General features: G+C 57.9%; 2 protein-coding genes across 2 annotated transcripts in view; one reads left to right on the plus strand and one right to left on the minus strand.

Annotated features, from left to right (window-relative positions):
• The first annotated feature begins 447 nt into the window (after positions 1–447).
• Positions 448–7,567, plus strand: DYNLT1 (dynein light chain Tctex-type 1). Its single transcript, XM_004701930.2, has 5 exons — positions 448–503; positions 3,363–3,404; positions 5,677–5,800; positions 6,228–6,305; positions 7,163–7,567. Exons 1-5 carry the CDS (start codon positions 477–479, stop codon positions 7,231–7,233), a joined length of 342 nt encoding a protein of 113 aa, XP_004701987.1. The 5' UTR covers positions 448–476; the 3' UTR covers positions 7,234–7,567.
• A 478-nt stretch (positions 7,568–8,045) lies between these two features.
• The window catches only part of TMEM181 (transmembrane protein 181), a 39,724-nt gene continuing 34,695 nt past the window's right edge, over positions 8,046–13,074 (minus strand). Inside the window, exons 15-17 of the mRNA XM_004701931.2 lie at positions 11,871–11,960; positions 11,220–11,286; positions 8,046–10,921 (exon numbers count right to left, since the gene is read on the minus strand). Coding sequence (XP_004701988.1) covers positions 10,843–10,921; positions 11,220–11,286; positions 11,871–11,960 — 236 coding nt within the window. The 3' untranslated portion in view covers positions 8,046–10,842. The remainder of the gene's footprint in view (positions 10,922–11,219; positions 11,287–11,870; positions 11,961–13,074) is intronic.

Below are 13,074 nucleotides of genomic sequence, written 5' to 3' on the forward strand. Positions count from 1 at the left end.
TCTTTCACTAACCCCGCGGTCGCGACCGGCGCTCTCCCACCGGCCCTGCTGAGCTCAGACCCGTGTGGGAGGAGGGGCTCGCTCAGGGACCCCCACCGGGCCCCACCCCACGCTTCCACTGCGCCCAGGTGGCCAGAGACAGGAAGAGAGGGGCCCTACCTCCCGGAGTGGGTGGTGCAGAGGTGAGGGCGGGGCCGACGCCGAGAGGGGCAGGACCGCTGCGGAGAGGGGTGTGACTATGACGTTGGAGGGGCGGGGCCTACGTGAGAGGGGCGGGGCCGGCGCGGAGAGAAGGGTGGAATGCACGGGAAGGGGCGGGGCCGATACTGAGAAGGGTGTGGCCGCGCTGCGGGAGGGGCGTGGCCCTGGGGAGTGAAACGGGCGCGCGGAGGGAGGGGCGGCCCGGATGCGCGGAGCGGAGCGGACTGCGCAGGCGCCCCACTCGGAGAGGCGGAGGCGACGGCGCGGGAGGGAAGATGGAGGATTACCAGGCTGCGGAGGAGGTAACCGACAGCCCGGCGGCTGCCGCGGCGGCAGCGGGAGGGTGGAGCCGGAACCCGCGGCGCGGGCGTGCGCGACGCTCCGGTTGCGAGGGGCCGCGCCCCCCCGCGCGGTGCGCCCGATCTTTGCCTAGCCGAGGGGCCGTGACGACCCCCTCAGATGGCGGAAGTGGAGCCCCCCTGGGGCTCCCCAGGGACTGCGGGAACCGAGCCCGCACCCCAGGCACCCCTTGCAGACGGCCAGAGGCGACCCCTGCCTCCGCCCGCACGTCTGAGGCCTCTCGGCCAGCGGCCGGCGCGCGCCCCTGTCCCCATGTCCGGTGGTGACAGCCCTGCCCTGATGGCCAGGGGGCTCTGTCCTCCGCATCCGCCCCCGGCCTGCCCAGACCGCACTTTACAGTGCGATGATCAGTCCTGGGGGGACGGGGCCCTTCGCTGGCTCAGAAGATCGGGAAAAGCGAAGTGATCCAGGGACCTGCTGGCAGAAGACGTCCATTGTCGCCTGTCCGCAGGCGCACAGGGATCCGGGCGCTGGTGCATAGAGGCAGGAGTTTGGCTCCGTTTTGCTGTTAGGTCATTTTGCTGAAACCCAGATAAAGCTGAGTCAGAAATATGAGCTATGGGTACATTTGGGGAGACTGGGTGTGTGACCATTTTTGAAATTTAGAAGCAGGAATGTTTGGAGAAACAAAATTCAGACATGAACACAAGGACAATGAATACGACTGAAGATTGATGCCTTTGAGTCAGTTACCGTGTTGACGAGGGATACCGACTAGACCACAGACTTCCGAAGCATGCTCTTAAACTTGAGGATGGCAAGCCCTCCAGCACTGTGGACACGCCATCAAGAGAGGCCGGCCCCTGGGAAAGGACATCGTTGCTGAACTACAGGAAGACCCTTCGTGAGACACACCGGCCTTGGCTGCACCAGTGCGTTCAAGCTCAGTGACTGAGGGTGGCGCCGACCCAGGAAGCGTGGAAGTGGCTCGCTCTGTTGTGCACTGGGTTGCTACGAGGCGGAACCAACTCAACACCCCTAACAGCAACGAGGGCTGATGGCCGGTTCCCGCTCTGATCTGATCCCTCACCACATACTGTTCATGTACTTCCAACCCACAATGAACGTGTGAATGCTGACAGCCACCAAGGGATTAATTCTGTGGAGAGTCAGTGAATGCAGTCCTGGACAGCATGATGGGACTGTTGACAACATACATGACTGTGAGGGAGCGTTCTTCACACGGCACCCTGCCTTCCAACACAGCCGGACAGGCAGGTGGCCGGTGACTTCGGCATCGCAGGTCCCAGTGCATGCTGGGGCTGGGGGTGGGGGTGTGTGTGCACCACATGAGGAACTGTATTAAAGCAGCAGTTCTCAACCTGGGGGTCGAATGACCCTTTCACAGTGGCCGCCCGATTCATAACAGTAGCAAAATTACAGTTATGAATTGGCAACAAAAATAATTTTATGGTGGGGGGGGTCACCACAACATGAGGAACTGTATGAAAGGGTCCCCACGGCATTAGGACGGTTGAGAACCACTGCTGTAGAGTGAAAGGCGGGACAGGTGGTCAGTTTTACCATGTCTTGTGCATATTCCCACACTCGGGTCCTCCCAACCACCGAACTGAGCCCTGCCTGAATCTCCCCCACCCAACTTCCTGGACTCCCACCCTCAACCTCACTGAGACTACTGGGTTCTTGGCAGCTGCTTTGCTGTTAGGTGCCAGTCCGGTCAGTTCTACCCCCGGTGGCCCTCCGTAGAACAGAACAAAACACTCTGGTCTGCCCCACCCTCACGTTGCGGTGTGAGCCCAGTGTTGCATCGAACAGGTCATTAAAACGTCTTTTCTCACACTGGCGGTGAGGTCAGCTTACACTCCAGTGACCCCAGGCGTGCAGAGTAGAACTCTAAGGGGCCTCAAGGCTGCGACCTCTTGGAAACACAGCACCAGGCCTGTGGCCCAAGGCACCTCTGGGTGCTCAGACCACCATCCCTCTGGCCAGTAGTCCGGCTCCGACTGGCTGTGTCTCCTGTAGGACAAGCTGGACAGGGTCTTATCTGAGACGCCACAGCAGTGCCTCCACTTGGTGGGTTGGCTTTGCGACTCCTCAGATCCCGTCAGAAGGGACATTCACAGGACACCCCAAAGTGTTCCTCTTTCCCGGTACCTCCTGGGAGGAACCATGGCCAGAGCAGGGGTCCGCTGCCCTTGTATCCCGGTCACACGGTTGTGCCCTCCAGCGCTCTCCCTTTGGAAAGAAGCATCTCCGCAGGCAGTAGCACTTGCAGGAGAACCTGGAACCTATTCACCAACGTGAGACCATAAAAAAAAAAAAGCCCACTGTCTGTAAACTCCAGGCTAGCTCATTCGGACACACCAACCAGGACAGCCCTGAAGAAGGTGGCACAGTGGCCGAATGCAAAGATCCGGAAGGAGTGTAATGGCTGTAACAGAAGCCAACGACGCAGCTCAGGGCTTCTCCACCAGGGGAGGGTGAATGGCAACTATAAATGGCGCACTTCGCAGCGTTGGCACTCACCTATACCGGGCCACGTACCTCCCGTGCATTGTTGCTCATCAGTGAGGCCAGTCTTGTGAAGGACAGTGTGATTAACACTTAAACTCCTAAATGACCGCCATGTATCCTAGCCCGTTGGTCTCCGCTGACAGTGGTGACCCCCAGGAGAGCCCTAGGCCTCCGGGTCTCCCCGGGATGTGTCTGCCCATAAAAGGGCCAGACTAACTAGAGCACGTGCCCGAGTCTGCTCACCACCCAGGTTTGCATGCGCCCTGTGCGAGGGAAGCCCATCAGCTTTGAACACATGAAACTCACCTGGGTGTGTTTGTCCACAGACCTCGTTCGTGGTCGATGAAGTGAGCAACATCGTCAAAGAGGTAAGGAGACGCCGCCGGTGCGACAGGCCCCGAGCAGGGAGGATGACGGGCTTCGGCTTCACATGCAGTCTCGGAATAGCTTCTGCCAACCTGTGCGTTTTGGCGTTCCAAATAACAGTGCTTGCTTCTGAGAGCATCTAGATACCAACGACTCCCACATTATGTGCATTGTATCTTTTAAGCCAGTCAGGGAATGGTGCGTGTGTAGCGTTACTCCTGGAGGGTCCTGTGAAGTAGGAGTCTGTGTGGCAAAGCGAGTGTGAGTGTGGAAACACACTGAGCCATCGCTTTAAAAGTCCTTTAGGAGCTGATGGTCCTGCCGGGGGCTGCTTTGGTCCTCATCTTTTAAAAAATATACTTTTATTGGGGGCTCTTATATCTCCCACCACAATCCATACATGCATCTGTTGTGTCAAGCACATTTGTACATATGCTGCAAGCATCTTCTTTCTACTTGAGCCCTTGGTATCATCTCATTTTTCCCCTCCCTCCCTCCCCCATGAATCCTTGATAAGTTATAGATTATTATTCTCATAGTTTACATCGTCCCCTGTTGGCCTTCACCCACTGTTCTGTTCATCCCCCTGGGAGGGGCTCTAGGGTGATCCTTATGGGTTCTTCTTAACATCCCAAACTGCCCCAGACACTATGGCCACTGGTCACGCTTGCCTCCTGGTGAGGGCAGGAGGCAGAAAGACATCTGTTGTTCATTTGTCCACTCAGCACCTCTCTGTTCAGGGAGCCCACACTGGACTGACTGGCAGGCAAAGCAGACAAGGCTTGGCCGCTCTGGGGGGCAGGCATCCAACCCCCTCTCTCCCAGGAACATGGCTGCACACTTCATGTACAGGAAGGTGCTCTGAGGGGCACAATGACCAGGCTCACCTGGTAAGGTCTGGGGCCACCAGAGCGGACATCTGCTGAATAAATTGGCTTGGCGTGGTAGGTGTGTACGTGGTGGCAGGCAGAGAACTCGGGGAGCCAGCCTGGTTTTCCTGGCCGGTTTCCCTTCTGAGTAAGGATGGGTACAGACCCTGAGGCGCCAGCTGCATGTCCTTGCTCAGCAGCAGTCAGCAGCAAAGCTGGGGTCCTGGCTCGTTCAGAGTCCAGTGCAAACAACCATGCGTGCTAACATGGCCTCCAAGGCCAGCAGGCTCAGGTGTCATGGCCCATTTTGTCAAGGGTCTCGGAATTTGTTTGACCTGACCCTCCCGCAGGCACCAGGCTCCGAGGGTTGCTGTCAGGACCGTGAGGTGAGCCTCCTAGCCACCCCATTCCCAGCCAAGAAAGCTTTGCTACTAATGGCAGTTCTTGCCTGAGGCCTGGACATGTGGTAAACCCAGGCCAGTCCTGTCCTGCCTGGGCACACTCAGGCTGACCACAGGGGCCTTTGAGAAGTGGGCAGGAGCTCCCGGTCAGCGGATGGGAGGCCATTCAGCTGTGACCACCGTAAGTCCCAGCATGAGTCACATGTGCATGGGAGTCCACGAGAAACTAGAGAAGGCCTTTGTCCATCTCCAGGTCACCAGGCACGAGCCTGTGTCAGACTTGTGCCCCTCACCACCTGGGGCAGCAGAGCCAGGACTCTTGGGTCACGGAATTTCAGAGGGCAGGACCTGGCCTTGACGAATCAGTCTGTTTGTCTCCTGGTGTCCAGGGCGGCCCAGGGTCATTGGGCAGGCAGGGCTGCGCACAGAGGGCCTGGGAGCCGCGCCCTATCCTGGATAACAATGCAGGGAAGAGAAAGCCACCACCCAGCGAAAGCAGGTCAGGAGCTTCCAGAAGTTTGTGGGAGGATCCCACTGTCTTCTCATTACATCTGCCCACCAACTTTTAGAAGCCTGTGTGCCAGCCTGCCCTTGTTTGATGACCATCCTTACTCGGTCACAGGATTCCAAAAACTGCTGGGTACAGGAGTTACGGGTAGGTTTGTACACTGACAACTGTACCAGTATTCCAGAACATCTAAGAGCAAAGAAAGGAGTAGGCAAAATAAGGATGATTTTCTCACCTCAGCAGGGGAGGGAGGGGGAGGAGGAAGGCTGCTCACTGCCAGGTAGTAAGCATCAAGGAAGAGTCAACCTAGTTACTGGGTCCAAATGTTTAGACAACTTGACAAACTCTGGTGTTTTGTTTTTCATCACACTGCTAGACAGCAGGTGCATTGGCAAGGCGCCTTGTCTCCACGATCACTCAGAAGCTTGCGGTGTCTTGGGTTAGGGCTATGGAGGGCGCCGCTCAGTCACCGCCCGGCGCCGGTGCTGTCTTGCAGGCTATCGAGAGTGCCATCGGTGGGAACGCCTACCAGCACAGCAAGGTGAACCAGTGGACCACGAACGTCGTGGAGCAGACGCTGAGCCAGCTCACCAAGCTGGGGAAGCCGTTTAAGTACATTGGTAAGGTGCTCGGGGCCCCAGGGAGCTGCTGGTGGGGGTGCCATCCATCCCGACAAGGTTGTCTCCCAGCGAGGGTGCCAACAAGGCACCCCGTGGACAGTGGCTGAGCCCTCGGCTGCTCACCGAAAGGTCGGCTGTTTGAACCCACCAGCCCTGCAGCCATGGGAGGGGAGGAGCCTCAGCAGCCCTGGGGGCCCTTAGGGGTCAGAGATGGCGGTGCTGCCTCCAGAGAACCAGTGGTCCCTCGGTTTGTCCCCTGGCCCAGCGGAGCGACTGGCACCACTGCAGGCACAGGCCAGGACAGGAGCTGCGGTTGGAGCGCCGTGGGCCAGGTCACCTCGTGGGCATGCTGTGCCATCTGAGCACCATGGCCTGGGGATGTCCTCGGGGGCAAGCGCACATGCTAATGGGGTCTGTTTGGTTCCAGTGACCTGTGTCATCATGCAGAAGAACGGAGCTGGGCTGCACACAGCGAGCTCTTGCTTCTGGGACAGCTCCACCGACGGTAAGGCTCAGCCCGCTCCTGCCCGTCAGCCTGGCTCGCGCATGAGAGGGCAGGGGGAGCCTGCGCCCCCCGAGCTGGGAGGTTCCAGCGTGAGTCTTGGCGACCTGTGGTCTCTCACGAGGCGCGCTGGAGCCTGCAGACAGCAGCAAAGGGAAACTCAGCAGTTTCCCCCAGAACAGCAGTGACATGGTGGTAAGACCCCCCTTTCTGAGGAGGGTGACCCGGGCACACACTGCCGCCCATCTCAGGTCTCAGTGTGTCGCTGAGTGGTTTTGATAAATCAGACTCGCCTCACCTGCTTTAGAAGGAGCCCTGGTGGGCCGTCGGGTCTGCATCAGACTGCTGAGGCGGGGGTCCAGAACCAGCAGGTGTGCTGAGAAAGGGGAGGCCATCCGCTCCATGAAGAATAACCTCCTCAGAAACCATATAGGGCAGACAGTAAGGACCACGGTTAGCGGGGGTTGGCTTGACAGCTGGCCCCCAGTGGGTTATGTAAACTGTCAAGTGCCACCAGAGCACCCTGACTCCCACGCCTAGTCCCGTGTCCGTCTTTGGAATGGACGCTTCAGCACTTGACAGTTACAGTGCGTTCGGCTGCTCACTAAGGTCAGTGGACTGTGCCCACAGTCACTCAGGAAAGATGAGGCGAGTCAAACCATCAGGGCGATGGTCGTCATGGGAACCCTGCCAGGTCCCTGAGGATCACCTAGTCTAAAGTGGTTCCACACCCTTGGTTGTAGGGGGTTACCGTTCTTTGGGCACCACAAGAAGGCAGATGCTGTGCCGGGATTGCGGTAGGGAATCCGCCACGGGGTGGGTTCCGTGTCACGCCTTCTCAGTGTGCCCTCTCTCGGCAGGGAGCTGCACGGTGCGCTGGGAGAACAAGTCCATGTACTGCATCGTCAGCACCTTTGGCCTGTCCATCTAGTGCCCGCCCGCCCGCTGGCCCTCCTCTCAGCATCTCTGCTCCTCGGCCACCAGCCACGGGTCAGCCACCACCTCTCGTCTCATTTGTTTCTTTTGTCTGTCTGGCTTTTGTGGCGCTCTCCACATGTAGAGAACACCAACCAAAGGGCTGCACCACCACACCGGCCCCTGAGGCCGCCAGAAGCCGTGTGGACACGTGTCTTAACTCGCTCTCCTCAAAGGTGCTCAAACGGAAATCTGCTCGTGTGGAACTTTCGCTACTCTGAAACGATTCACACGCACTACTTTCTCCATACTTTGTGCTTTTGTTAGGATAATAAATTATTCCAACTTCAGGCCGGTGGTGTCCTTCCTGTCAGTCTCCCTCAGGAGCGCCTCCGGCCTAGTGTTGGTGTGGCATCCCTGCTGTGGCTTCTCCGGTCAGGGTTCGCTTGGTTCTCCTCCGGGCCGACCTAGACGGAGTCCTTGTTGGGCCAGGCTGAAACTGCCCTGGGCCCGTCACCTGCCTTGGCAAAGTCCCCAGGCACTGCCAGGGAGGGAGGCGGGTGAGGCGGTCCTGGCCCTGCCACCAGAGTGCCCATGTCCCTGTCTGTGGAATGGACACTTCAGCACTTGACAGTTTACAAAAGGGTTTAATGTTAACAGAAGAACGTGTTCATTGGGCTCCCCGCCTCCCTGCAAGCGCCCCGTGGAGCTGAAACGCTCACCGGTGCCCACAGCAGAGCCTGCGGCCAGTGAAAGGCCCTGTGCCCTGCTCCCTGCTCGAGAACCCTCTTCCCAAAGCCGCACAGATCAGCACACGGAGAGGAGGAGCATGGAACATTAAACATTTATTAACATTGTCCAGGGCGGCAGGCTCAGAACAAAGCCGGCTGTCAAGCGGGTACCTGCCATAAACAGACCATGCTGCTGTGGCCCGCTTCCAGGGGCCACCCTTCATCCGTGTCCTGTTTGTGTTTACAAATATTTACAGTCTTTGTAGAAAAGCGGCGTCAGTGTAGAACACCGTCCATTCCCTAGTTTGCTACACGAGTTACCAGCAGACCCCAAACGTGCCCAGCCAGATGGCAGAACGGCACGCTGTCCCAAATGAAAGCCTGAAAGAAAAGCTTGCTTTTTTCCCCCTCTCCCTCCTCTCAAAAGTTCTAACTTAAAAGGCAACTGGTTTTTTTATCCGTGCTGATAACACCGGTACACCGTCTACTCTTGACTAGGTGTTGGTGGAGTACCCTGGTATATCCTCCCTTCTAGAAGTTTCTACCTTCTTCCCTGTGAAAGGGACTTGGGAAAAGTCACCCCGTTAAGACCGGTTACGTGTCACTGCCCCCCGTAAATTAAGTCAAGGGCCACTAAAAAGCTGGTGACGACCGTCTGGGGCCCTTGTCCGTTCAGAGTTGGGGCTTACCCGCTGAATGGAAGCGCTCAGAGTATCTATCACCGTACGCGACACCGCTCGGCATCCCCTTCCCTGCCTTTCAGAAGGGCCAGCGAGAACCACTACCTCTGCCGCTGTACTGGTTTCCTCCTGCGTCGTGCCGGCCCGCCCCCAAGGTCCATCCGGCTGTCCCCGGGAAAGCACTGCCCTCTGCTCGTCTCCCAGCACTCCCCCGCTGGACCACTGTCAAGAGTCCCAAGGTGCCATTCGCTCCAGCCATCCCACGGCAGAATGAGTCATCCCTGGGACTGACAACTTTAGTTAGCGCAATGTTGGTCCCCTCCAAGTTTTTTCCTTCCCTGATAACTGTCAAAAGTTTCTTGCAGGTTTTAGTTTTTTTAACTAATTATTGCACATAATATACATGCTAAATGCTACATACTATAAGCAAATTTTTACATGGGGTGTGCAGTACAAAATAAGTATACATGACGCACTAGAGCCGTGTCTGCCAAAGTGCACGCAGATGCCACCCCCTGGGGGCGCTGAACTGGTGGGGGCGGGGGAGGCTGCCCAAGCAGATACCTACACTTTATCCTGGACTATGGGCTATTATACCAAAGCCTTGAATTACCAGGAGGGCCACTGGGTAAACTTTTTTTTCTGAAAAGGGTAGGACAACTAAGTTTGGGCACCTGAAAATGGAAAGCAAAAAACACATGATTGAAATAAGATCCTTCTTTACCCTCAAGTGCCTTCTGTAATCATTTCTCGTTGCCAAAGCACTTAGGAAAAGCCAGTAAGTATCCCACACTTTCCTTTCACGACTTCATTCATGCACAGCCAGCCACCGAGGCAGTTCATCGCCAGCGCAAAAGTACGTTATAGGACAGAGGGCTACAGTCAGAAGTTCTAGTGTTTGGTTGCACGCCCAAACAGGCGACGTGCACTGACTGGAAGCAGCAGGTGAAATCACCGAGGGCGTCTGGAGCCCCGACCACATCCTCGATCGAGTGTTAACCGGAAGTCTTCCTTGTCTGCGTGGCGTAATTTAGGGGAAAGTAGTCTTGGGAGGTGGAAATTCTGGTGGCAGAAAACAGCCTTCCTCACTCACTCGAGTACACGGTATTAAGGGAGGGACACACACACTGCTAGACATGTGGCCCTGTGGGAACTTGAGTCAACAGCAGTCCTCACTCCACCACCCATATTCACGGTGTTTCAAGAAACGCACAGGTAGTGTGGGTGGAGTTCCTATTAAAGGTACGATCCTGGGGGCGGTGGGTCATCTCCTGAGAACACTGTGCCAAGGTCCCAGCATGGCTGTGGGTGGAACACCGTACTCAGCTGTGGGCAGTCGTGGGCAGCAGAGGTGCTGTGTGCAGAGGGGAGCCAGCACGGCCATGCTGGACACCTGGGGTGGCCCTGTGGGTGTGTCCAGGGGAAAGCCAAGACGTCCCCATGGAGCCTGACAGAGGAACGGGAGCCTCTGGGCGGCTCCCTGCCTGGTGCCAGAGACTCTGAGACCCCAAGACCTGTTTGCCTGCCAGCAATGGGGAACCGGGAAGACAGGGATACTTCCGGACAATCCACCTACACCCAGAGTTTCCCAGAAGCCACAGAGAGTCATTCCCCAACCATGAGGGGAAACGTTCAAAAAAGTTTGTGGGGAAATTCCATTACCTTTTCATTCCAGTTTTTCATGAAGCCTCCTCAGAGGAAACTGAAAAACTGGGGGGATAAGGAATCGATATCCTACTGCTTGCTTTAAAAAAATGTAAGTTGTGTTTTACCAAGAGTTGCAGAAACTACTATTGACTGGAAACGCAACCGTGGGCTCTTCCGCAAGGCCGTCCAGGCTCTCCGGCAGCACAGGGTAAAGGCAGTCACCACCTGCACTCTGCAGCCTGGCAGCTTCTGCTCCAGAGGGTGGGCAGAGCAGTCAGGTGTCCCTCTGAGGGAGGGGGCCCTCACACTGCTTCCCAGCCACTCACCGGAAACTGCCCAGAACCCTTGCTGTTGACCGGGGCACTGCCCCTCAGCCTCTCCCCTGAAGTCTAAGAAAAGCTGGGGCTGTCGGGACTTTTATCTGTATCTCTCTCCCTCCCACAGGTCGCCACCCCAGCAATCAATTTGGCCCCCGTTCAAATTTGCCCTCTGACGTGGTTCTCCCGGTTGAAGTGTGTAAACAAGTGGGGGAGCGGGCGCCGCTCCTCGGCCGGCTGCCCGGCGGGCTCAGTCACTGTCCGACTCCTCCTTGTACTTGGCCCGAATGGCCTGGCCGTTCTGCAGGGGCATTTCCTCGTAGTCGCTCCTGCCACCAGAGAGATCGTGACTCCATCCAGCTCGACAGCTCCAGTCTCTCCCCACTCCACCCCCGTCACTTGTCTACAGCCCACACCGCCTCCCACAACACGGCCATGGCCAGTGTCCAGAAAGGCCCGGGAGGTCAGCAGAGAGGCGCCCGAGAAAGTGGACACAGCCCAGTGGGCAGCGGACCCGCTGGGCCAGACACATAGTGGGGGGCCTCGCAGGTCATTTCAGGACAGCAGCCCCCACCTCTACACCCCCGCAGAACCCGCAGGACGCCCACTGGGGGGGCGGCGACTTACCCGTAGATGACGTCGTCGTCCGAGTCGTTGAGCATGGAGAAGGCGGGATTGTCTTTCAACTGGGACTCTGGAAAGCAACAAAGGTTGGTGCATCAGCCTGAGGAGGCGGGGGGATCAGAGGCTGCGGGCCATCCCGACTCCCGCTCAGGCTGAACACTTCACGCCCCAGAGCCCGGCTCCTGTCCATGCACGGGCGGGCACGCCCACACGCCCAGCCCACAGCGGGACACACAATCGGGGCACCCTAGCGCCAGATTCAGGCCTCGAGGCCCTGCCCTGTCCGTCAGCCCTCAGAAAGGCACTCTACATTTGGTCACTGGTCAACAGGGGTGGCACAGGCCAATGCAGGCTCTCGAACTCCTCCCTCAGACAAACTGCAGCTGGGAGCTGCCACCCTGTCAAGTCTTGACTCTTGCCACCCCAGCAGGGTACGGCCACAAAACATCCCTGCCTCCAGCTCTAACGCCCATATCCTGCTATTCCCAGGGTGGCTGGGCAGGTGGGGCCTCAGTTTGAAAGGTCCTCGCCGTGGCCTATGGCACAGGGTGGCCACGTGAGACACACCCACAATAACATACATTTGTCATCGGCAAGACAACACAGGTCAGACACGCGTGCCCCACGGCACTGCATGCGGAGCCCGGGACTTACCATAGAGAGCATTCTTGGACGGGGAATACACGAAGGCCAGGGTGTAGAGATAGAAGTTCAACAAGCCGTAGAAGGACAGGAACTCGGCTGGTGGCTTTGGTCAAGGGAAACCTGCTGTCCAGGAGCGGTACACAGTGGGCACCTCTGGGTCTTGGTAGGGACGCTATTCTAGCGCAAACACCGGCCAGGACAGGGGTCTCCAGAGCCAAGCAGGCATCAGAACGTACATGCCCAGCCCACAAGCGGCGGTCTGCAATCCCTCCCACAGCCGAGGGGAACATGGCCTCTGCTCCCCCGTGGAGACAGGGTGCTGGAGCACCCCGTGTGCCCAGGGGCAGCTTCGTGCTTCCCGAGGCAGCCACGCAGGGAGCATGGGCGTCTGAAAGATCCTCGGCCAGCTGTCCTGAGTATTTACAGAAAACAGGCCCCCGGGAAGCGGGTGAAAACTTGGCCTGGGGTTCATGGGCACAGGCACGTGAAGGAAGGGGTCAGTTCTCAGGAATTCAGAGGTCGGAGCCCATCTCTGAAGGTCCCTGGAAGACATCAGTGAAGGGCACACTGAGCCCCACTTCCACAGGAAACAAGTTGGGGACCCTAAGGGGTAGCGGGTGAAAGTCAGGGCCTCAGGTGGCAAAAAAGGAGGAGGTCTGGTCTCTCGTGAGGCTCTTGGATACCAGGGCTCTGTCGTACCGTTACCACCAGCACCACCGTTCCGACCAGCATGGCCATTACCACCAGCGCCACCCCGGTGGACACAAAATGACACTGGGGACAATAAGAGAGAAGCCGTGTGTGAAGACAAGATACCCATCAAATTGCAGGGAGAAGGTGGCTCGGGGCCAACCCCACAAATGGACCCCCGGCTAGACATCCTGATTTGTCCAGGTCCCAGCCTGCATGGCAAAGAACATGGATGGACCCTCTGGCCCAGAGAACCTAGCTGGGGGGCTGGGGGCTGGAACTCCTCTTGAGTCTAAGCTCTCTACCCCCAGAAGAGAACAGTGTCCTCCAAGCCCCAACCCCCCCAGCCACTCTCCAAACCTGGGCTGTGTGGGACAGGCGAGCTGAGCAGCACACTCCCAGCTACGGCACCGGGCCCTGCCTTCGCGCTCGGCACCACGTGGAGGAGGGTCTCCCTGGTCTCCCGAGAACAGGCGATTTGTGCTGGCCCGCCTCTCCTTTGCCCCCGGACTACAGGCTCTCC

Source organism: Echinops telfairi, unplaced genomic scaffold (genome assembly GCF_000313985.2).
Source record: "Echinops telfairi isolate 266 unplaced genomic scaffold, ASM31398v2 ScPeMD7_3533;HRSCAF=4204_0, whole genome shotgun sequence".
In the NCBI taxonomy this organism is placed as follows: domain Eukaryota; kingdom Metazoa; phylum Chordata; class Mammalia; order Afrosoricida; family Tenrecidae; genus Echinops; species Echinops telfairi.